The sequence below is a fragment of the Mustela nigripes genome, chromosome 5 (assembly GCF_022355385.1).
Source record: "Mustela nigripes isolate SB6536 chromosome 5, MUSNIG.SB6536, whole genome shotgun sequence".
NCBI classification, from domain to species: Eukaryota; Metazoa; Chordata; class Mammalia; order Carnivora; family Mustelidae; genus Mustela; species Mustela nigripes.
The window spans coordinates 97,558,844-97,584,035 of NC_081561.1; the positions used below are offsets into that span (position 1 = coordinate 97,558,844).

Here is a 25,192-nt window from a genome sequence, read left to right on the forward strand (position 1 = left end):
ACAATAACATGGGTCATTGACTGTTCATATTTTAAAAACAGATTCTGATATTCTGCGGAAGAGTTGATGTACCAGTCACTGTTTTTTCTGACTCGAAGTTTCTAAGTTTTGGGTTAAGATAGATTTATTTCATGACTTGATCCAATCCAACACATTTTAAATGTTTTTGCTTTGTTGATATTAATGTGGTACCCTGTATGATGATATGAATTATTAGTTTTTTATTAACAAAAGAAGCTATTATCATTCTCTAGAAGATAGGCTGAAGCATTTATTTTCTGTAAAGTTAAAAAAGAATTTGTGCCATAGAAATTAAGATACCAGATATGTGTTTTTGTTGTTTTGCCAGAAAATAATGGTGGGTTCTCTCAAAAATATTCAGTGATAGAGTATCTTTGAATATTTCTACATTTCTTTTTATCCAATTGTAGGACTTCATTTAGAACGTAGCAGTTATTTATTTATTTATTTAGCATTTGTGAATATTGAAATGAAGCAAAAATACTAAAGATGTAGGCTGTTTTGGGGATTGCTGCCATGTGGTGGGTACAGTATATGAAGAGTGATGACCAGTAGTAGTGGTTTTGCTAATTTTGGGTACTTATGTTTTTCCTTTATTGCACTGTTTTATTTATTGTATACTTTTGAGCAACTGTAAACTTCTTTTCATAATGATTTTAAAATATAAAAGATCATAAATGATTTTATTCTACCCTGGGAGTAAACCTCTTTCCATTTAGGGAACACATTTCCAATTTTATAAAGAAAGTTAGTGAGAATACAAGTCAGTGAAAGAAAGCATAATTCACTTACCTGTAATCCATTTCATGGCAACCTTTCAAAGATTAAGCTCCATCTCTTAAGTTAGGAATAATTGTATTAATAGAATATTGGAGCTTTTAAAAAAAGTGATTAAAGCTTCAAATGTGAAATTGTCAGATTAACAAGGTTTCTTAAATATTTTCAGTGCAATGATGAAAATAATTAACAGTGCATTGTATCAAAATATTTTTCCTTGTTAAACCCGAATTTCTTGTTTGCATACATTTATCTCTTTTTTTTTTCCTGTACTTCATTAAAATAGATAGTAGAGGAATTAAAAAAAAAAAAAAGAAATCTAAAAGGGCAAAGAGAAGAACTAAAAGTAGATGAGGGATTTCAGCAAATTTGGATAGAGGAATAGTACCTGACTTAGTTAAGCAGAGGAATCTGTATTCTGAGTTCTTGCAGTGAGGAAGACCAACAAGAACGGATAGATCAAACTGAAGAATCCCTGAAAGATGTAGGGTTTGGAGGTTTCATTTATCTCTAAAGGTTAGGGTGAAGCCTTGGGGCCGAAAACAGTGGTGTTGGTTGAAAAGCTGTGGTTGAAGAGGTTAGGCCTCCAGGTCCTTAATTATCTTGCCAAAGACTAGAGGCCTAGTTCTCTGGAAAACTGAACTTAATTATAGGAAGACGAACAGATGCTAACAGTGGGAACATCCCCACAAAAAAGTTGGGTACTGCCCAGTTGCTTTAGAATGAAATATGCCAGGTGATCGTCTTGAAGTATATACACAGCTTTTGGCCAGCTTTATTGCCTTCTAAATGTGAATGGAAAACTAGATGTGTTGAGGAAGACCTTTCTACGGAAGAGAACAGAAATGGTAGGGGAAAAAAGCAATGAGAAAGCAACAAAGATAATGGAGGGATATAAAAAATGTGATTGTAGAAATAATATTTCCAGTAGAAGAATTAGAAAGTCAAGTGGGAGACATTTCCATAAAAGTAGAATAAAGAGAGAAAGAAATGGGAAATAGAGGAGAACATGGGATTATTAGTCTCATAGAGGTAGAGCATCAGATTATAGAACTTTTAGAAAGAGATAACAGAAAATAGGGGAACATGTTTTCAAATAAATAGTAGTAGTAGTAGTATCAGAACATCTAAGCTTTGTATGGTGTGTGCCTCAAGACTGCATCTGTTCTCATAGTGAGGCAGCAATGTGAATTCAGGCTGTGTATGTTTAGCTTTTGTCATCATGGAAATTTAGAGCATCCATTAAGAAAAAATCCTTTAAACTTGCAGCTTGGAGGAAGAACCAGAGAGGGGTATAAAATGATCAGGAATCTGAAAGATAGCAGTTCTGGATGCTGAAAATATTTGTTATACCTTTAAAATCCTGAAGAAAAATAACTTCCAAGCTGGAATTCAGGCGTGTGTGTGTGTGTGTGTGTGTGTGTGTATGTTTTCAATCTGTCATTTAAGTCTGAAGGTAGAATAAAGACTTGGACATGAAAGGACTCCATTATACTATCTACCCAGGAGAGATCCGTGCAGGGAAAGTCCTATAATGATAGGCAGCAAGTTTACAGAGCAAGAATGTAAGGGCTGGGGAAGGGTAGAGTAAAGGGCAGGGCCCTGTTGTTGGTTGTAAAGCCTTTTAAAGTAGCGTATTTGGCTTTAAAAAAAGGCTGCTCCTGGGGTGCTTGCATGGCTCCATCAGTTAAGTGTCTGCCTCAGCTCCAGTTGTGAGGATTGTGATCCCATGGTCCTGGGATTGAGCCCCATGTGGGGCTCCCTGCTCAGTGAGGAGCCTCCTTCTCCCGCTCCTCCTGCTTATGTGCTAATAAATAAATAAAATGTTAAAAAAAACCCACTTTTTTTTTTTAAATCACTTCAATAAACAATTAATATGAAAGTACATTTTTATGAAGCTCTATCAGTATTGAATGGGGCTTATGAAAAGGTTGTGGTTAGTACTACTTTAATGTGAACAACTAAACTGAAGGAAAAAAACAGGCTCAAACCATGGGTATGAAGAAATTCTTCCTTCATGAAGAGTACTCCTCGGTAGTTTTAATGGATTGTATTCCAGGATGGTAATTCTTGTGAATTGAGACTAAATTGTAGCTGAGTTGAATTTTAATTGTTGAATAATCACTGTGTAATTAAGTCCAGAAAATGAATGAATTATAAAAGTAGTAACTGAGTACTTAAAACTACTGTAACTTAAAGTTTTGGACTCAATTGACCTTAATAACTAGGGACTTTATAAAGTTGATACTGTTAAAGCTCAAGATAGGATTTCGGTGTAGGTGGAAAGCAGCAGCTTTAAAGGAAACCATTCACTGCTGCGTTGGTGGTTAAGCGTGAAGGCAAAATGCCCAGTGTGTGGTAGTGGAGAGGATTTTCACTGGGAGATCTACTTAAAAAAACAACACAACAGTTTGCTTATTTTAAACTGTTTAGGGAAACTGAAGCCCTTTAACCCTATAAATAACATTCCTTTGAGATATTGTCAGGCTTTATGAGCTGAGAAGAAGTATGAAGCTTTGGATCATATAATCACTATTTTACATATAAAAGAATGATTTTGTTTGTGAAAAGTTAATTATTTGATTACGTTTTGGTGTGCCTTGACAAAACCATTGTGGTTTCGTAGAACACATTCTATTTACTTATTTACTTTAAAAGATTTTATTTATTTCAGAGAGAGTGAGAGAATGTATGTAAGCATGAGCAAGGGGAGGGCAGAGGGAGAAGCAGACACCCTGGTGAGCAGGGAGCCTGATGTGGGACTCCATTACAGGACCCTGGGATCATAAAACACGTTAAAAAAAAGATTATTTATTTTGAGAGAGAGAGAATGCACCTGCATGTAGGGTGAGGAGTCGCAGAAGGAAAGGGAGAGTCTTAAGGAGGCTCCATGCCCAGTGTGGAGCCTGATGCAGGGCTCCATTTCACAACCCTGAGGTCACAACCTGAGCAGAAATCAAGAGTCAGATGCTTAACCAGCTGGGCCACCCAGTGCCCTAAAATACTTTTTATGAAGGATCATGATAACACATGAATTGTGTTTATCTCAGGTCTTGCTCTGAAAATCAAAAGTCCTGGTAGATTTTTCTAACTCAGAGAAATCTCCATTATGTTGCTTGATTTATTTGGTTACTTGGAAATCTACTTTTTATTGATATCTACTTGAAAAAATAGTCTAACTCTTGCCTAAACTTCGGCAGCTGTTAGGTGAAACTTTGTGTTTTCAGCCATGTTTTGAGAATGTGTTGTGTTGCTCTATTTCCTTAATTTTATTTATCCAGCACATTTGTGTGAAATGCTAAGTTGAATGAGCAGCAACTAATAGATCTGATTTGAGGTGTTATGTACAGTCCAACAGATTATAATATCAGAAAAATCTAGTTGCTGAACAATAACCGTAAAAGATGATTGCTACACTGAATTTGCTATGTAGTAGATCTGTGAGACAAAGTCTTCTTAAAAAAAATTTCTTTTTTAAAGCTTTATTCACCTGGGATGCCTGCGTGGCTCAGCTGGTAAAGCATCTGCCCTTGGCTCAGGTTATGGTCCCAGGGTCTCAGGGTTGAGTCCTGCATCAGGCTCCCTGCTCAGCCAGGAGCCTGCTTCTCCCTCTGCCTGCTGCTCCCTGTCTCATGCGCATTCTCTCTCTTTCTCTCCAATGAATAAAATCTTTACAAAAAAATTTATTCGCCTATTTTAGAGAGAGTGTGCATGTGAGTGGGGAAGGGTCAGAAGGAGAGAGTCAGAGAGAATCCCAAGCATAACATTCTCTACTCAGTGTGGAGTCCCACCTGGCACTCAATCCCAGGACCCCTGAACTGAAATCAAGAGTCAGTCGCTCAACCAACCGAGCCACCTAGAAGCTCCAAGTCTTATACAATTGATAGCCAACTAACTATCTTCATACATCAGGGATTAGATTTCTCATATAATATTAATTTTTCTTTCCTTTTTTTTTTTTTTTTAAAGATTTTATTTATTAGAGAGAGCAAGTGAGCATGCTTGAGTGGGGTGGGGGCAAAGGGAGAGGGACAAGCAGACTCCCTGTTGAGCAGGGAGCCCAGTGCGGGGTATAATCCCGGGACCCCGAGACCATGACCTGAGCTGAAGTCACATGTTTAACTGACTGAGCTGCCTAGGCACCCCTTAGTGTTTTTTTTTTTTTTTAAATATGGTTTGAAATACCCAGTCAGCTACTAAATCTGTTAAGTTTATTTGTTCATTCACGTACTTAGTAACTCTTTGCTATCTGATATCTATCCCATTTTGTCATTCTCTCTGATACTGCCCTCATTTTGATATCTTGTTTTTTTCCTCTCATCTTATTGAATTCTTACAGTCTCTTCTACCAGAACACAGTAATCTTTTCAACATGCCAATTTAATTAGCTTGCTCATCATTGCCTATAGAATAAAGAATTAGAGTTAAGGACCTTTATACTTTGACATGGGCCTATCTTTCCAGCTTCATCTTCCACCAAATCTTTTTTCTTCTCTTTCGCAATCTGTCCTCCAGTTATGGTTCCACATTTTTAAATTTGTTTGCCATTTTATTTGTATAGAATACCACTCCATAATTCTCTATTTGTTGAAATTCTTGGACTTTCAGGATCGGCTTAAACTGCTCTTTCTAAAGCCCAAGTATGTCCACTTGGGCTGACTTCACTCAGGCAAAGTAATCCTGCCTTGATGTTCCCATATAAAAGTATTTTACTTTGGTCACTTAATTATATGAAACACTTCAGCCAAAGAAGAACAAAGATGTTTATCGGTGAGAGAGGGACAGGATGAAAGATCAGGAAAAAGCAATGTGAACATAGTACATATCATCAGTGTTTGGAATGTTCATATTAATATTTAAAAAAAGTAGTAGACCTAAGGAATTAATAAGGCACGCAAATGTAGACTTCTTTATAAGGCAAGAAAATATTTGCTTTGTCACCCAACCCCCACTCCTGGCCCCCATTTACTTAGTGAAAAGTAAGGTTTGTAGTTTGAGGTTTGAGTCTTCATCTCAAGGAATTAAAATAGCCCTTATGCCTTGATTTTTGCGTTTTTTGGGCCTAAGTTTGTGTTCTCAGTTGGAGAAAATACAAGGAAAGAGAGGGTGGTTTAGATGGACTTTGTCCACTTTATAGTGCTTAGAGACATCGCACAGCATTTAATTCTTGAGTACTTCTTTCTAGCCTCTACCACCTGCCCTCCCCCGCCCCGAAATAATTAGTTGGAATTCTTTTAATGACAATGGGAGATAATGTTGTAATTTTAGCGATTTTTAGGATTTTATTTCTACATGTGCTTCTGTTTTGTTTTGTTTTAGAAAAAAGTGTGCTTTTGTTTTTTGTTTAGGATGAGAAATACAATTTTTATTTTTTTGGTGCTATGCCTGACATCATAATAGGAATTCAGTACATCCTCACAGGATGTATTTGTAATAATGCTACTTCATGGTGCAGAGCCCCTTGAAATTTCACTTTCCCCAAACAGTTCCCCCATAAATATGTGACATGTGCTTAAGATATTAAATTTTGTAGGAAGACTTATTGTTAAAGTACTTATAGAGTCTCATCATTCTATTACTGCTTGAGGGTTAGTATTTGTCATCACAAGAGAAGTATATAGTTCTTCATAAAAGTGAGAAGAACTAAAATCAAGTAAATCTGTATTTTCTATAGGAGCTATTTTAGAATGGATTTGTCAGAGAATTAGCATTTTAGTGTTCTGATGGTTGCCTTTTCTGCTGGTGGTTGGTAGTTGAGAAAGAAAAATTGTTCCTAAAGTTCCTAAGTATTTTTCAGTTTATTCTTTCAAAGTGAGTGAAATTAGTGTTATCCCCAGAGACTAGAAAATATTATTAGATAACATATGGTTCACTATGAGGCTTTTACCCATTTATGCTAGGATATCTGGTTGAGGACTAATTCTGTGAAAAAGATTTATTGATTCTATTACATTAAGTTGACTTTTTTTTTTTTTTTTAACTCAAGTGTCTGGAGGAATCTGCAATATTTACTCTATGACTAATTAAAAGTTAAAATTTATGCCCTCTTGTAAAACTGCTTCCTAAAAGCCTTTCTCATTATTTAAGAACATTTAATCAGAGACCCACCTCAGTATATAATGAACTTTTGGAAAGTTCTCCTATGAAGTGGCAATGCCTAGCTAAGAATGGACATTGGCCTTCTTTTCCTTAGATTGTTGTTTGCTTAATATTTAGTTACATAAGAAAAGTGACATCAGGCCTTACTTTAACCAAAGAAAATTCGGAATTGCTATGAAGCTGAATGAATTTGAATGGATTAACACTACCATTTATAAATGTGTACCATGGTTAGGTATGTTGCCTAACAAAATCAAGAGCAGTCAGGACCTGGGAACTGCTTAAGAAGTACTAAGATTCCTATCTCAAGGGCCTTCAAGTATAAGTGGATCTCCTTAATCCATTTTCAGTATTTCAAAAAGCCTGATGGAAGGTTTATATTTGCTGTGATGGAGGTGGTGTAGGCCAGCTGAGCTGCTGTTTTTTTGCTTTTGGTTTTTTGCTTCACTGTAGTAACACTAGCTATTTTATAGGTGACAGAGCTATAAAATTAATTTGTCAGTTTAACAGATGTCTGTTTTGTGCCAAGCACTGTTTTTAGGCTTCTACATTCATAGCAGTGAATTTTTTTAAAAAGCCTCTGGGTTCAAGAAGCTTGTACTCTAAATAAGTAAATAATATATGTCAGATGTTAAGGGCTGTAGGAAAAGCAAAGTAGGCAAGGGTGTTAGGGTGTGCTGATTTTGAGTAGATGGATGGGGTTGCTATTTTATGAAAGGTGGTGTATGACGCCTCCTTGATAAGATAATAGAGCAAAGACTTAAAGAAGATAGGGAGCGAAGTTTACTGGTATCTTTTAGGCAGAGGTATTGAATGAGTAAGTGCCAGAGTCCTGAAATGGATGCATGCCTAGTGCATTCAAGGAATAGCAAGGAGACCATCATGAATCAAGTAGAGTGAGTAAAAAGGGGAGTGGGGGGAGACTACACCAGAATGCTTATGAGCAGGGGATACAATTTGTGAAGAATCTTGTGGGCCACTGTGAAAAGTTGGGCTTTTATGTGAGTGAGATGGGAGGCACTGGAGAATGTTGAGCAGAGAGTACCACATAATTTATGTTATAAAAGGATCAAACTGCCATACTGAGCACTGACTCTGTGTAGGCAACAGAGGAAGCAGGAAAGACAGCTGCAAGTTACGACAGTACTTTTGGTGAAAGCCAGTGTTGACTAGGAACAGGGTGGAGCTGGTTGCACTGGTGAGACCTGGTCGGAATCTAGCTATAATTGAAAGAGCCAACAGGATTTGTCAAAGGATTTGATGTAGGAAGGGAGAGAGGAGAGTTGAGGATGACATCAAAATTTTTGGCGTGTGTAAGAATAAGGATGAAATTGTCATTTTGTGAGAGAAGAAGAGGTCTATAAAAGGAGTAATTTGAAAGGGGAGACGGTAGGTCATTTTAGAATATGATAACTTTGAGATGGCTGTTGGTTTCCTAAGTAGTGATATTAAGTAGGCTATGAACTCTATAGATATCTGGAATTCAGTGGAGAGGTGTTACCTGAGGATAGAAATTTGGGCATTATTAACATGTGGGTAATGTTTAAATATTTAAGACTAGACAAGAAAGCAAGGGGATGAGAGTGGAGAGACAAACACAGTCCAAGGATTAAGCCTTGGACTTTCCTGATGTTGAAGAGGTAAGGGGGATCCCAGCCAAAGGAGACCAGACTTTTTTTTTTGACAGATAGCTTTGTAGATATGATCATCAAAGCAAGCTATAGTGTGGGATTCAAAATAATTAATTAAATTACATTTAAAAAGAAATTCAAGGGCGTCTGGGTGGCTCAGTGCGTTAAGCCTCTGCCTTCGGCTCAGGCCATGATCCCAGGGTCCTGGGATCGAGCCCCGCATCAGGCTCTCTGCTCAGCAGGGAGCCTGCTTCTCCGTCTCTCTCTGCCTGCCTCTCTGCCTACTTGTGATCTCCGTCTGTCAAATAAATAAATAAAATCTTAAAAGAAAATAAATCTAGCACTAAGTACAAAACTGAGTAACTTCTAGGTGTAATCATTGGGCAATATACAAGATTAGTCATAGGGTATGGAAAATCTGAATCACCTGGGATAAATTAGTATCTTGCTATTCTGGTATTTCACCCTCTGTAAAAGAAATTTTGGGGTTCTGAAATAAACTGAGATATTTAGTTTCTGAGAATATAGGACTTTCTCTAGAATGATCTACATTTTGACCAGGTTATCTTAGTGTAGATTATCTCCATATTATTGTTATTATTTTTAATTTCAACTCAGACCTTTTATTGTTATTGTTGGCATTCAGCCGTGCAATCTGTATAACTTTTTAAAAAATTTTACTAGACAAAGACTTTTTTAAAATTTAAATTCAGTTAATTAACATATAGTGTATTATTAGTTTCAGAGGTAGAGTTCAATGATTCATCAGTCTTATATAATATCTAGGGCTCATTACATCATTTCCCCTCCTTATGTCCATCACCCAATTACCCTATTTCCCGCATCCCCCCTCCCCTCCAGCAACCCTCTTTGTTTCCTCTGATTAAGAGTCTCTGTCTCTCTGATTTCATCTTGATTTATTTTTCCCTCTCTTTTCCTATGACCCTCTGTTTTTTTTTTCTTAAATTGCACATATGAGGCAGATCATTTGGTAATTGTCTTTCTCTGGTTGACTTATTTCTCTAAGCCTAATAGCATTTAGTTTCATCTAGGTCATTGCAAATGGCAAGATTTCAATTTTATTGATGGCTGAGTAGTACTCTATTGTGCCTTTTGTATCCATTCATCTGTTGGGGACATTGGAGCTCTTTCCATAGTTTGGTTATTATGGATATTGCTGCTATAAACATTGGGGTGTAGGTGCCCCTTCAGATCACTACATTTGTATCTTTGGAGTAGTTACCTAGTAGTGTATTTGCTGGGTTGTAGGATAGCTCATTTTCAACTTTTGAGGAACCTCCCTGCTGTTTTCCAGATTGACTGCATCAGTTTGCATTCCCACTAACTGTGTTGGAGGGTTCCCCTTTTGTCAAATCCTTGGTAACACCCGTCATTTCCTGAGTTGTTAATTTTAGCCATTCTGACTGGTATGAGGTGATATCTTATTGTGGTTTTTGATTTGTATTTCCTGACGCCAAATGATGTTGAGCATTTTTTTCATGCATCTTTTGGCCATGTAAGTGTCTTCTTTGTATAAATATCTGTTCATACCTTCTGCCCATTTCTTGATTGGGTTATTCTTTGGGTGTTGTGTTTGATAAGTTCTTTATAGATTTTGGATACTAGGCCTTTATATGATAAGACATTTGTAAATATCTTCCCCCATTCTGTTGGTTATCTTTTGGTTTTGTTGACTATTCCCTTTGCTTTTCAAAAGCTTTCTATCTTGAAGAAGTCCCAGTAATTCATTTTTGCCTTTATTTCCCTTGCCTTTGGAGACATGTCTAACAAGAAGTTGCTGCAGCTGAGGTCAGAGAGGTTGCTGCCTGTGTTCTCCTCTAGGATTTTGCTGGATTCCTGTCTCACATTTAGGTCTTTTATCCATTTTTGAGTCTAATTTTGTGTATGGTATAGAAAATGGTCCAGTAATATTCTTCTGCATGTGTCTGTCCAATTTTCCCAACACCATTTGTTGACGAGACTTTCGTTTTTCCATTGGATATTCTTTCCTGCTTTGTTGAAGATTAGTTGGCCATAGAGTTGAGGGTCAATTTCTACATTCTCTGTTCTGTTCCATTGATCTGTATGTTGTTTGTTTGTTTGTGTTTTTTTTTTTTTTTTTTTTTTTTTTTGCCAGTAACATACTTCTTGATGATTACAGCTTTGTAATAGAGCTTGAAGTCCAGCATTTTGATGCCACTAGCATTGCTTTTCTTTATCAGAGCATTCCTCTGGCTATTCAGGGTCTTTTCTGGTTCCATACAAATTTTAGGAGTATTTGTTAAAGCTCTGTGAGGAAAGTTGATGGCATTTTGATAGAGGTTGCATTAAATGTATAGATTGTTCTAGGTAGCATAGATGTTTTGACAGTATTTTTTCTTCCAGTCCATGAGTGTGGGATGTTTTTCCATTTCTTTTTGTCTCCTTCAGTTTCTTTCATGAGTGTTCTATAGTTTTCTGAGTTCTGATCCCATGCCTCTTCAGTTAGGTTTATTCTTAGGTATCTTACGGTTTGGGGTGCAACTGGAAATGGGATTGACTTCTTAATTTCTCTTTCTTCTCTCTCATTCTTGGTGTTTAGAAATACAACTGGTTTCTGTGCATTGGTTTCATATCCTGCCACTTTGCTGAGTTTCTGTATGAGTTCTAGCAATTTTGGGGTGGAGTCTTTTGGACTTTCCACATAGAGTATCATGTCATCTGCAAAGAGTGAGAGTTGGACTTCTTTGCCATTCGGATGCCTTCCATTTCTTTTCTTTTCTTTTCTTTTCTTTTTTAAAGATTTTATTTATTTTATTTGACAGATAGAGATCACAAGTAGGCAGAGAGGCAGGCAGAGAGAGAGGGAGGAGGAAGCAGGCTCCCTGCCAAGCAGACAGCCCAACGCGGGGCTCGATCCCAGGACCCCGGGATCATGACCTAAGCTGAAGGCAGAGGCTTTAACCCACTGAGCCACCCAGGAGCCCCCTTCCATTTCTTTTTGTTGTCTGATTGCTGAGGCTAGGACTTCTAGTACTATGTTGAATAGCAGTGGTGATCGTGGACATCTCTGGCGTGTTCCTGACCTTAGCAGAAAAGCTCTCAGTTTTTCCCCATTGAGAATGATATTTGCTGTTGGCTTTTTGTGTATGGCTTTTATGATATTGAGGTATATTCCCTTTATCCCTATACTGTGAAGAGTTTTAGTCAAGAAAGGATGCTGTACTTTGTCAAATGCTTTTTCTGCATTTATTGGGAGGATTATATGGTTCTTGTCCCTTGTTTTATTAATATATTGTAATATATTTATTAATATATTTTATTAATATATTTTATCACATTGATTGATCTTGCAGCCCTGGTGAATAATCCTTTTAATGTACTGTTGGATCCTATTGGCAAGTCTATCTTAGTGAGAATTTTTGCATCCGTGTTCATCAAGGATATTGGTTTGTAATTCTCCTTATTAGTGGGGGATCTTTGGTTTTGGGATCAAGGTAATGCTGGCCTCATAGAAAGAGATTGGAAGTTTTCCTTCCATTTCTGTGTTTTGAAACAACTTTAGAAGAATAGCTATTAATTCTTATTTTAATGTTTTATGGAATTCCCCTGGGAAGCCATCTGGCCCTGTACTCTTGTTTGTTGGGAGATTTTTGATAACTCCTTCAATTTCCTTGCTAGTTATGTGTCCATTCAGGTCTTCTCTTCCTGTTTCAGTTTTGGTAGTTTATACATTCCTAGGAATGCATCCATTTCTTCCAGATTGCCTAATTTGTTGGCATATAGTTACTCAAAATAAGTTCTTATAGTTGTTTGTATTTCTTTGTTGGTTGTGATCTCTGTTTTTTCATTCATGATTTTATTGATTTGGGTCCTTTCTCTTCTTTTGGTAAGTCTGGCCAGGGGTTTATTGATCTTATTATAATTCTTTCAAAGAATCAGCTCCTAGTTTTGTTGATCTGTTCTACTGTTCTTCTGGTTTCTATTTCATTGATTTCCGCTCTGATCTTTATTAATTCTCTTCTGCTGGGTTTAGGCTTTATTTGCTGTCCTTTCTCCAGCTCCTTTAGGTGCGAGATTAGGTTGTGTATTTGAGACCTTTCTTGTTTTTTCAGAAATTAAAATCATTTTGTAAATATTTTTAATACTTAATAACCATATAATGAAGTTACCAATAAAATACTAGCTTTTATTTTTTTAACCCTCTTTTTTTGGTTGGCAAGTTAATTTTAGCTGTACCAGTTAAGTTGAAGTTAGCCTTGGTGTTCTGAGTCTATTTCTAAGAATCACATGGTCATAGACTTAGCTTTAAATATTAATCAGTACATTGGGCTTTCTGAGGCTTATTTGGAAGTATAGTATAACTGTACACAGGATCATGGCTAAGATCAGTTGGACCTACTACTATTAAAACCAGAAAGAGTGTCATAGCTGACCTAGACATTTTTTACTTTTTTTTTTTTTTTAAAGATTTTATTTATTTGACAGAAGGAACACATGCAGGGGGAGTGGCAGACAAAGGGGAAAGGAGAAGCAGACTCCCCCCTAGCAATGAGCCCAATGTGGGACTTGATATGGAGCTCGATCCCAGGACCCTGGGATCATGACCTGGGCTGAAGACAGATGCTTAACTGAGTCACCTAGATGCCCCAACATTTCTTGTCTTTTTAGATGTAGACTGAGAAACAGAGCTTTTATTTTTTCAACAATATCTAAAGCTGAAACAGTGGTTGGGTTTTTATAGGGCTTGATAAATATTTACTTAAAAAACGAGTGCATATCAGGCTTCTTAATTATATTTAGGTAGGTTTTAGATCTTATTATCTTGATATGGTTTCTGATTTTTTAAATTATATTTTTAAAAAGATTTTATTTATTTGAGAGAGCACATAAGTGGGCAGAGAGAGAGAGAGAGGGAGAAGCAGACTCCCCACTAGGCAGGGAGCACAACCTGGGGCTCTATCCCAGGACCTTAGGATCGTGATCTGAGCTGAAGACAGCCTCTTAAACAACTGAGCCACCCAGGCATCCCTCTCATTTAATTAATTAATTAATTAATTAGTTAACTGATTAATTTGACTGTGCCACTCCAGTGCTCTTAGGTACCCCTCTTTATTTTGTTTTATTTTATTATTTTTACTTATTTATTTGTGCCACCCCAGTGCCCCTAAAAATATTTTAATCAGAGAAATGCAATGAAAAAAGAAAAATATCATTTGGAGAAATAAACAATAGCAGGAGAGTGGAGTGATTTAATCTGGCCTCATAAAATATATTTGTTCTTACATCCTTTTCCCTCAAAGGTTATTATTATAATTTTTTAAAGTTTATTTGACAGCGAAAGAGCAGAACGAGGGGGGAGCAGCTGAGGGAGAAGCAGGCTCCTCGCTGCACCCCTCTTATTTTATTTCTTTGTCATGAGTTTGGACTTTGTGGTAGGTATTTTATCCCCCTTGTTAATGAATGGTCATTGCTGATAAAACCAAGGTAATAACAGTTTTCAGTACTGATGTTTAATGAATGTGTTATCCAGTATTACAGCAATCATATAATTCCTATACTTCGTACAATTAGCAGAACAAGATTAACTTGGAAATGTTTTCTAGGAAGGTCTTTTCAAAGGTAATTTAGTGACTAGATGGAACCCTGCTGAAGTATTTTGGAGAATTTTGTTGTATAAGGAAGTTCTTATGGAACTGAAGTGCTCAATGAAAGATTGCACTAGGTACACACAGAATACACCAACCATAGCCAGCTGTTACCTTGTGCCCTGTTTTTTCACAATATTTGCACACCAGAGAAGCTAATAACCTTCAGGATATACTGATATAGAGGAGAGTAGCTGCCAGTTTAAAGCTTGTGTGCCGAAGGTGCGCATAACATTCTTTTGACCAGAGAGGCCAGAGCCTGGCCAGATGAAAGAGTAGCAGATTTAATACATCTATGCCACTTTCTTACCCCCAAGTAGAATGTAAGATCCTGGAGGGCAGGGGTTTATGCCTGTTTTATTTACTGCATTATTCCAGCTGGTTATTTTCCTATTAGAAAACTGCATGAGGACGGCATACCTGGCTGGCTCAGTCAGTGGAGCATGTGACTCTTGATCTCCAGGTTGTGAGTTCAAACATCACATTTGGGTGTAGGGATAACTTAAAAAAGAAAAAAGAAAGCTGTACAAGGCCAGATTGTGTCTCTTTTTGCTCACCATTATATCTCTACCAGTTAGCAGTATGTAATACATAATAGGAGACTAAGTAATTAATTCATGGAATAAATTATGTAGAAGGCAGACTTATAAAGGTTCTGCACACTTTGCTTAATGCTCCTTTCTTCCTTTATGATATCTTATTCTGGCTCATTTAGCCGAGCTCTAAATTACCTTTAGTTAGTACTCAATTCCTAATACCCTAGACAATAAAATATAAGGCATTGTTATGAATCATAGCTATGGTATTTGAGGTGTAATCTTTGAAGGTAAAGGAGTAGGTAATGGCTCATGTTTTGTGGTATGGGCCTACCCTTTCTGCTTGTGGCCCAGAGTTTTTATTGTGATTATCACTGGAATTGTTGAGAAGGAAGAACATGGATGTATTTTGTTTGTTACTGTAACCTTTAATATATCTGATCCCCAGGGAGACTTCTGGTGCTACGCTTCTGACCTTTAAACAAAGAATAAATGAAAAGTTAGCATAATGCCTCTGGAAGGCTACAGATTTCCTTCTGTAGATTAATAAGTGCTTCTGTAGATTACAGTTGACCCTTGACAACATGGGGGGATGGAGTACTGACACCACCCCAAGAATTGGACATCTGCTTATAACTTTAGACTCCCCCCCCCAACTTTATTGATAGGGAAACTGCAAGAGATCACTTTTTACTGTAATACAATTTGTATTGTACTGTAATACAATTTGTCTAATTTTCATACTGAAGAAATGAATTGCTCACTGAGAGATGATTAGTGTCACATGGTATTTTAAGTGGATACTTGCAACACTCGAGCTTACTGCAATAGCAACAGGAGGTGGTTATGAAGTTATTATCATAGTACAGCATGCACTATAGTTAATTTTATGTAGCTATGATTCAGTACTGTCTATGGTTCTCTCAGCTGTGAATGGTATCTTGTATGGTCTGTGTTTGTGCAAATTTTTATAAATTCTAACTTTATATTTACTATATTTAATGGTATCAAGTGATAAATTAGAGTAACATCTACATATATTTTATTTGACCTGTATCTATATTTTATAAATTCATGATATACCTTTTTCTTAAAATTTTTCAGTATTTCTAGACTATGTGGTTTATCTGTGAGTTTTCTCAAATTGTTAAAAATCTCCATAACAATTTCCAATATATTTATTGAAAAAAAAATCCACAGGTGGAACCATGCAGTTTAAATGCATGTTATTCAATGGTCAACTGTACTTCTATAGATTACTGTAATGCTTACTTAAAAAAATATGATTGTCAATTAAGTTCTAAAAACTAGGTAATTTTTAGTTGATGACGGCATATTGTAAAATATTTTCTCTAAAAATCTTAAGGAATTTCAAGAATTTCAAATTTGCTAACCTAACTCTAATGATACATATATGTGATCAGGCTTTAATGTGTTTAAGGTTTCCAGTATAATTGCACTGGGAATTGAGATGTCTTTTTAAAATTTCCTTTGTAGTTTCTTTTTAAGTATTCTTCATAAGCAAACATGCTTTAATAAGTGTGAATGCTGATTGCATGGGTTTTTTCTGAATGGTTTTCTGGGAACAAATAATAACATGTCTAAAATAATTTTGTCTTTTGTGGGTTGAATAAATTGGACTTCATTGTTCAGGGATAATTTGTTATAGGTAGGATTCTAAAAACCATTAAGTGAAACTTTATTTAAAAAGAGATTTATTCTAATATAAATTATGTACTAGGTAGAAAATAATATTTAATTTAATAGGGGAGGATATGAAGTATCCACAGTTTCTCCAGACACAAATACATAATCGGTACAGAGTTAGAGTAAGACAAGTTTAGATGAGAATCTAGGCCAACTTCATGAGGTCCAAGGTCAGTAGATACCTTTGATGATAGTGCTCAACACGGCTGTTTCTTGGGTCATACTGTGCCAGTTTAGGCTGCTTGTTTGCCTAAGTACAGGGCTCTAAGTTGGAAATAATTTTCCTTTGGAATTTTATCGGCATTGCTTTGTTGACTTCCTGCTTCAGCATTGCTGACGTCATTTTGATTTATGATCCTTCGGATATGGTCCATGTTTTTTTCTTCTGATATCGCTAGATATGTGTAACATCTTCTCTTTATTTCTGGTGATCTGAATTTGACGTGCTGTCTTTATGTGCTTGTGTTTGTGTGTGTTTGTGTGTGTGTGTGTGTTTCCCAGTTATTGAATTGAGGACTTAATGGGCATTTTGGCTAAACTCTAGAAAATCATGCCTTTCAGTTCAGTTTCTTTGGATATTTTAATTTTCTCCCTTCTGTTTTTTTAGGGGGGCAGGATGTCTGCTGTTCCTGGTATTTTGATGCTTAATCTCTTTGTCTAATTTTCATATCTTTTTCTTTGCCCCCCTTCTATCTCTTTTTTTCTTCACTTTCTGTAAAATTGTATTAACATTATTTTTTTACCTTCTAGTGAATATTTCATTTCTGCTCTTACATCATTAAAGGAAAATTATTTCAACACTTGTTAAAATAACAGGGAAGACCATTCAGGATTATTGCCATAGGAGTGTATTAGTCTATTTGGTCTGCTATAATAAAATGATATAGATTGGATGCTTTAAAACAACAGAAGTTTATTTTCTCACAGTTCTAGGGGCCGATGGCCTGAGATCAGGATACCAGCATGGTTGAGTTCTAGCAAGGACTCTCTTTTTGGCTTTCAGATGGCCACCATCTTGCTGTATAATCACATGGCCATTGTGGAGTTGGGGGAGGGATCTGGGATCTCCTTTCCTCTTTTCATAAGCCACTGGGCCTATTGTATCAGGATCTCATCACTTATGATGTCATTAACCTCATTACCTCCTAAAAGCCCTATCTTTAAATATAGTCATATTGGGAGTTAGTATTCACGTATTAAAAAATAAGAATTCTGTGGGAGGAACAACAAAATTAAGTCCCCAGCAATCTATAACAAAGGGTGTTAAAATAGAGAGAGATGGGGCTCAGTTATGAATATAGCAAAGACAGCTGGGGTATATAGCCAATAAGCAGAGTGAGGGGTCAGTGAATACAAAATAACTAAGAGAAAACAGCAAGGATAGGAGATTCTTGAAGGTAGTTCAAGGATTATACGTCAAAGTTAGGGGATGAAAAACTTAACCAGGCATCAAGGGAGAGGGAATTTTTCCAAATTGGCCTATCAGGATTCTTACTAAAACTGGCCTACGTAGACCCAACAAGGATTGGACCAACATGGAAGGCCTAGTGTCATGGCCTTGTCAAGAAGCAGGGTGAGAGTTGCCTAACTAAAGTTTGGTTAAGGAGAGAGTTTTTTTTTTAGCATGTGGCAGTCTATATATATATATATACACGCACACACACACATACACATTCTTAATTGTTCTGGTATTTCTCATTCCAGAGAATGTCTTTTTCAGAGAATAACCTTGAAGCTTCTCTCAGGGTAGTGATGGGAGTGGGGGTGTATTTGCCTAGCAATGTGGAGTATGTGCATGTTAGAGGAAATCTCTTAAACAACTTTCACTTAGTCTTTCTTATGTTAGATTCTCTTTTTTTGGACTTGGTTCTAGAAATTTCTTTGCAGTAGAGTTATTATGTCTTTTGAGATTCAGTGGTATAATTTGGGGTTTCTTCATCTTTCCCTATTCCTGACTTGAGATTCAGCTCTCTCAGGTTTGCTGAGTCAGTTGCCTATTAACCATTTGCTTTCTGACTTCCAAAATACTGTTGCTATTGTCTCCTCTTTGTTTTTTCCCATCCTAGTGGGCTGATTTCTTTTTAAGCAATCAGTTTGCTGTAAATTTAGGAATTTGATGAAGGGGCAACATTAGATATGTGCTTTTAAATCTGTTGTCATAACTGGGAAGTTGCAGCTAATGATTCAGAATGAGAAAGCAATTTGAATAGTTCAAGGGAATTTGCCATTTTTTTTTTTTTTTTTTGACTTTGAGGATTTTCCTGTGTTTTTTTTTTTTCTTTCAGATACTTAATTATTGCTAAGTGGTATTTCATAACTATTCTGTAATTTCTCTCTGTACTTAGAAGAATAGCAAGACTTTTTGTAAAATTTATTGGTGGCTACAAACAACAGATATTGGAGAAAATAAGTGAGAGCAGTATGACACGTATCTGTTGGGTACCATTAGGATGATGATCTCAGTTTTATGTCACTTAATCCTCATAGCAATTCTGTAAGGTAAGTGATATCACTTATGGGTAAGGAAAGATAATGATCAGAGAGATTAAGTAACTTGCTTAAGAGCTAGTCAGCGTTGGAGCTTAGTTTCAAGCTTAGGTTTTTAAGACCTTTTACCTCTTTTTAGTTCACCATCTCCTTTTGCTCTTCAGAACTATGTACACAATTCATTCATTCACTCAGTGACTGTTAACTTGCCTGCTCTGTGTTGGGCCTTGGGAACACAGAGGGGACTAGGTCATGCCTTGATGGAATAGGGATGGACATGATCAGATTTACCTTTCAGTAGGATTTCTGGTGATCCACGCAGATTGACAAGAGTAGCAACAATAGGCAGCTTAAGTTAATTACAGAAGTCCTGGTAAAAGACTGTGTTGGTTTTAACTAGATAACAGAGGCAATATAGAAAAGTGGGTGAAAATGAGATGCCTATTGGAGATAGAATTGACAGGTTTAGGGGAGTGATGTGAATTTGCAGGGAGCTGGAAGAACTGAGGATGACTCCATGTTTGATCTGAATTGAGTGCTGTTGGTGCCCTTACTGATACAAGGAATAACAGGCTGGTGTGGTGGAAGAGAGTAATAATATAATCATAGCAATGTTACATCTTTTAGAGGTACCTGTGGGAAGATGTCCAGTAGGCACATAAACACACCTGAGAACTCAACTGAGTGCTGTTAATGGGCTAGAGCAATAAATTTGGGTGTCACTCACCTAAAGATAGTACTTAAAGCCATGGGACTACATAGAATTATTTAGGTAAAGTGTGTAGACATAGGTGTAGTAAGTCTGAAGCAGTGTTACTGATTCACTTCTATGGAGAATCATCATTAAACTTCTTATCTTGGAATTACATATAAACCTAATAGCATTTGCTGTTTGGGAAAAGCAAATCCCACTGTGTAGTCATGTCATAAAAAACATTAACCAACAAGTATACTGAAAACATGTCAGTAGTTCACAGCTTTTTGACTGAACTACATACTACACGTCCTTGACTTTCATGAGAGAATAGACCTGACAACATTCACATGGGAAATCCCAGATTTGCAAATTCAGCAAAAGAGGAGAGTTTATGGTATGTACATCAACTTTTCTTTAAGTATAGATAAGTAAAGAAAAATAAGTTCCCACTGAGATGCTGAAACTCAAACATCTGGGATCACTTATTAGCCAATTCACTATTACACATTAGTCTCATAGAATCCGAGCTTTTTAAAATTAAAAGTTTTACATTTCATGAACACTTCAGGTTGAATTATAAATGTTAGATATGCTAAGCATGAAAGAAGCTTTATAAGAACACTTGAAAAATTAGAATTTACAATAGGCAAAACCTGGAAGCAATCCCAGTGTCCATCAGTAGGACAGTAGGTAAATAATTGTGGTATAATTGGGCTAGTATATACAACAACATGGTTGAATATCAAAAACATTTTATTGAGTGGAAAAAGCCACATATAAAATCTATAAAATTTCATTTATATGAAGTTCAAGAAAGGGCAAAAACTAATTTATAATGAGACAAACCAGAACATTGGATCCCTATGGAGATTATTGATTGGCCATAAGGGAACTGCCAGGGGATGATGGAAATGTTCTATATATTGATTGCCGTGTTTGTTAAATGGGTGTATGCATTTGTCGAAACTCACCAACTTGTATACATAGGATTTGTACATTTCATTGTGTATAAGTTTTACTTCAGTTAAAAAAAAAATGTGAGGATACATACAGGGAACCACACTGGTGAGGCATTCCTGTTGTCTCAGATAATCAGGATAAGTTTCTCAGGGGAGGTAGTCTTTCACATGTCTCATTTTTATCCCTCAGGTTTAAGATGACTTTTGTTAAACTCTTAGTTAACTCCACACAATAACAGCTATTCCTAGGACAGCTGTTGAATTTATTGTGTGATTTAGAATACTTGAGGTAATAAAAGGAACTGTTGTTATCAGCTACACTGGGGCATTAAGTAAAAACTGTGACCATTTTTCCCGGTTTTTGGAGTACTACACTCCACTACAGTCACAGTTGAAGGAAGGCAGTAGCAGAGCAGGTATTACCTGAGGGTATAGTCTCTGCTTGGTCCTTATCTAAAGGTGGATAAAAGGGGTCAGGGTTGGCAAAATGGAGAGAGGTGGAGATTACTTGTGGCGGGGCTGACATGTGTTTCTGTAAATTGCAACTTACATGTTAGCTTTCTAGAAAGATACGTTATTTATTTTTATTTCCAGAGTTATTCATGTTGTTTTATTTGTTCCTTTCAAACAGGAGATAGTGGATACTCCCTTCAAAAATGGAGGATGGAAAGCCCGTTTGGGCTCCACACCCTACAGATGGATTTCAGATGGGCAATATTGTAGATATTGGCCCTGACAGCTTAACAATTGAACCCTTGAACCAAAAAGGCAAGGTGAGTTTCTCAGCTGAGATTTCAAAATTTGATTTTTTTCTAGAGATATCTTCCTTCTTAATGAAATAGATATTCCTAGCACAGTGTAAGGGAAAGCAATTTTCTGGTAAGTGAGTCTTAATTTTCTAGTGAGTTATTTAATTTATTGTGTAAGTATACATCCCAGGAAAAAAGTGATGTCCTATCATAAAATCAGACAGAAATCTAGTGAGCCTTTTATTATCTCATTCTTAAGATATAGCTATATGATAAAATATGAACAATAACATTTTTATTCCTTATACTATTTTGCTAAAGCTCATGTATCTGTGATGTAGTCAAATGTTATAAAACAAAAATATGGGAAGTGAATGGGATTTTATCAAAGTTTTCTTTTTGCTTTAGCTTCTAGATGATTTTTTTAAAGCTTTTTATTTACTTAAATTTATTAGCGTGGGGTTGGCATAAATATATTTCTAAATTTTTTTTTAAAGATTTTTAATTATTTATTTGACAGAGAGAGAGATCACAGGTAGGCAGAGCAGCAGGCAGAGAGAGAGAGAGGGGAAAGCATGCTCCCTACTGAGCAGAGTGCCTGATGTGGGGCTCGATCCTAGGACCCTGATATCATGACCTGAGCCGGAGGCAGTAGCTTTACCCACTGAGCCACCAGGCACCCCTGGAATAAATATATTTCTATTAAATAAAGATAGTTAATTTTTTTTTTAAGATACTTAAGTGTTGCAAACCCATCTATTATTATTAATATTTTCACTATAATGATCGGGTTTTTTTTTATTATAGTGATAGTTTTTAAAATATAAAAGCGTATTAAATTTTGTCTACATGGCGTCTATTTCTTTTTTCCTTAGACTAGATAGTATTACAAAATGGGAGTTTGGGGAAAATGTGATCAGGAGTCTCTCTGAGTGTTCATGGGGACTGTAAGGTCCGTTTTTGTGGGAGAACTTCACAATTTTTAGTTTAATAAATATTCCTGTTAAACAGATCTTCTGACTAAATTAAACTTGTTGATGTCATTTCTGTTTACTTTAGACTCTGAGACTGTACGTGAATAATTTATATTCTACTGATACATGGTTAACTAATGCCATATGACTGCCATCCTTCTGGGAACCTTAGAAAAACAAGGTGGATCTCTCATGAGGTCTTTTCACAGAGAAAACTATTCTGTTACTGTAAACAACCCAGGAACCTAAATGCATAATATATAATGTGCTGTGTTAGAGGAGGCCAATTAAAGATACTCTGAAGAAAGAAAACACAAAGTGTTTCTAGTTTTTCCTCTTATTAACAAGTACTTATTTGTTCTTACAGTGCTGTACATGTTCAGAGAATGACAGAGTTAAGAAATAAGCACAATTATTTTCATATATTTGAAGTTGTAGGGGAGGGAAAATTTCCTCTATGCTTTCAGGTTTCCGGGTGGACCTAAGAATAAAACTGATATAAGACATGGTATAAAAGCTTACCATTTTTATTACATTTTAATGTGTATATGTGTATGTGTATATCTTCACAAGAGAATGAAGATCCAAAGAGGTGACCCGAGCAGAAAGCTCTTACATTTTTTTGACAAACAATAAATTTGTGAAGAATTGATAAGACAAAGGGGTTTGGGTTAGGGGCAGTACATTGTGAAGAAGGAATTAGGAAGGTAAGAGTTAGTATGACAGAGTTTGTATAGATTTGTCTTGGCCTTGATTTCCTTTCTCTGGTGATAAGAATATCTTCTTTCTGCCTGGTACAGGCAGGGCACTTTTCACATAGGAATTTTATCTCCTGATTTCAAGGATAAAAAGGAGGGTGAGAATGGCTTTTTTGCACTTGCTTCTTCTCAAGAGCTTTTAATTCAAAATTATCAGTATGTCAAAGTAGCATATTTAGGGTTATAGAAATTTAGTGAGCTTTTCAGTATCCTTCAAAAAGTTTTTTTTCATTTTTGTGTAGCATATTTTATAAGGACAGTAAATTGAAGGCTGCAATGAAATGAGAAGTACTATTTCCTAGGTATATTCTGTTGTATATATTTTGTTTTATCCACAGGTGACAAAATAATTCAGTTCAGGCATAGAGGAAACTTTATTTATGAGTATATGCTTTTTCCTATTTTAAATATTTGTGTGCTTTCAACTTTGCCTTATTAGTATTAATCTGTACATACATAGAAGCAATAAAAATATTTCAAATTTAAATTGTGGATTTATGAAAACTTTGTGGATCTGTAGTTAATTCTATAAACTAAGAAGCTTCTTTCCATAAACATTTTTTGGAAGTTAACAAGTTCTCAGGGATTGGTTCTAATTTTAATTTTTTCTCTTACTCTCTCATCAGGGTCTTAATAAATTAAAACATGTCATAATAACCATACAGTTGAGAAGATCCATAAGAATAGCAGTCTTTTGCTTAGGTAATTCGTGGTAGAGAGGACATCATCTTTTATTTTATTTTTTATTTTTATTTTTATTTTTTTTAAGATTTTATTTATTCAACAGAGAGAAATCACAAGTAGGAGAGGTAGTCAGAGAGGCAGGCAGAGAGAGAGGAAGGGAAGCAGGCCCCCTGCTGAGCAGAGAGCCCACAGGCCTCGATCCCAGGACCCTGAGATCATGACCTGAGCTGAAGGCAGCAGCTTAAACCACTGGGCCACCCAGGCGCCCGAACATCATCTTTTAAATATGAAGAAATTAAGTGCATAAATTGATGGACAAGTCAAGTGGATCTGTTTGCTGATATAGTAGAAGCATGAAAGAGGGAATTAGTAGCTCTGGTGGGGAACATGTCTGATGGTAGTAATGGCTTTAAAATTTTTTGATTGTGGCCAATATTAAGAAATGGATTTTACATTGTATTTGATGTGTGTATTGTGCATGTGTATATATTTATAAGAAATAGATTATATTTGTCAACAAGTATGTGTATTGTGTGTGTATGCATACTCATAAATTAAACATCCTTATCACATGTGATACATTTAGGTGTTTTTTAATATCTTTTTTGCTGTTAAAAATGCTGTCTTGAACCTCTAAATTGATTTCATGTTCCTTATTTGCAGCAAACTGGACTTTAGGCTAAAGCCCTAAGTATATGGCATATTATGGGTCCACATTGTCTTTTTCTCTCCACTTTGCTAGTCTTATCTTTTATCAGTCAACAGTCTCCTTCTCATGCTCTTGCCATATGCTTATACTTGTGTGTCTGTTTTTCCTTTTCTTCCATCTTTCCTCTCCAGTATTTATCATGCCCTCACCATATATCAGGTGGTTTGGGGTACTTTGTGTCCTTGCTCACAGTGCTCTTTTTGTCACTCTCTTTAGCTTTTTGCTTAGCAAATTTTATTTATCTCGTAAGACTGAGGTCACCTTTCTGAAATTTTTCCATAGATACCCAGTCTCTCCTTCCTCCTCCCATGCAGTAGAATTTACTGTTGATTATTTGTTCTTTGGAGCAGTGCTAAAAATTCTTAGCTGCCTGTAATATTTTATCAGAGATATTTGTTTATATTTCTCTCCTCCTCCCTACTAGACTGTAATCTTCTCAAATGCAGAGACTTTTATTTGTCCGTTTTGTCACTGTAGCTTGATATGCTGTGTTTGATGTGTGGTAGATGTTTACTACTGGTGATCAATGTGTGCTTTGTTATGTGATCGTCCCTTGATAAGAGAAAATGCATCCTCCCTCTAAAAAGAAAACAGTTGCTTTAATGAAACAAATTTTCTTTCTCACTGAGTAGGCAGTAAAGGGGAGAAGATAAGGGGTGGTGATGATTGGGGGGTGAAGGGGAGAGAGAAACTATCTTCTAAGATTCATTACTGGCCTCTTACTCCTGCTCTTAACCTTCCCATTTTAGGAATTTGTTTTCTTCGACTGCTGCCCCA

At 36.2% G+C, this 25,192-nt stretch overlaps 1 protein-coding gene across 8 annotated transcripts in view; it reads left to right on the top strand.

Annotated features, from left to right (window-relative positions):
* Positions 1-25,192, top strand: part of MYO6 (myosin VI) — a 151,488-nt gene that overhangs the window by 34,116 nt on the left and 92,180 nt on the right. For all 8 annotated transcript variants that reach the window (XM_059400953.1, XM_059400954.1, XM_059400956.1 and 5 more), the window contains exon 2: positions 21,173-21,314. In XM_059400953.1, coding sequence (XP_059256936.1) covers positions 21,198-21,314 — 117 coding nt within the window. In that variant the 5' untranslated portion in view covers positions 21,173-21,197. The remainder of the gene's footprint in view (positions 1-21,172; positions 21,315-25,192) is intronic.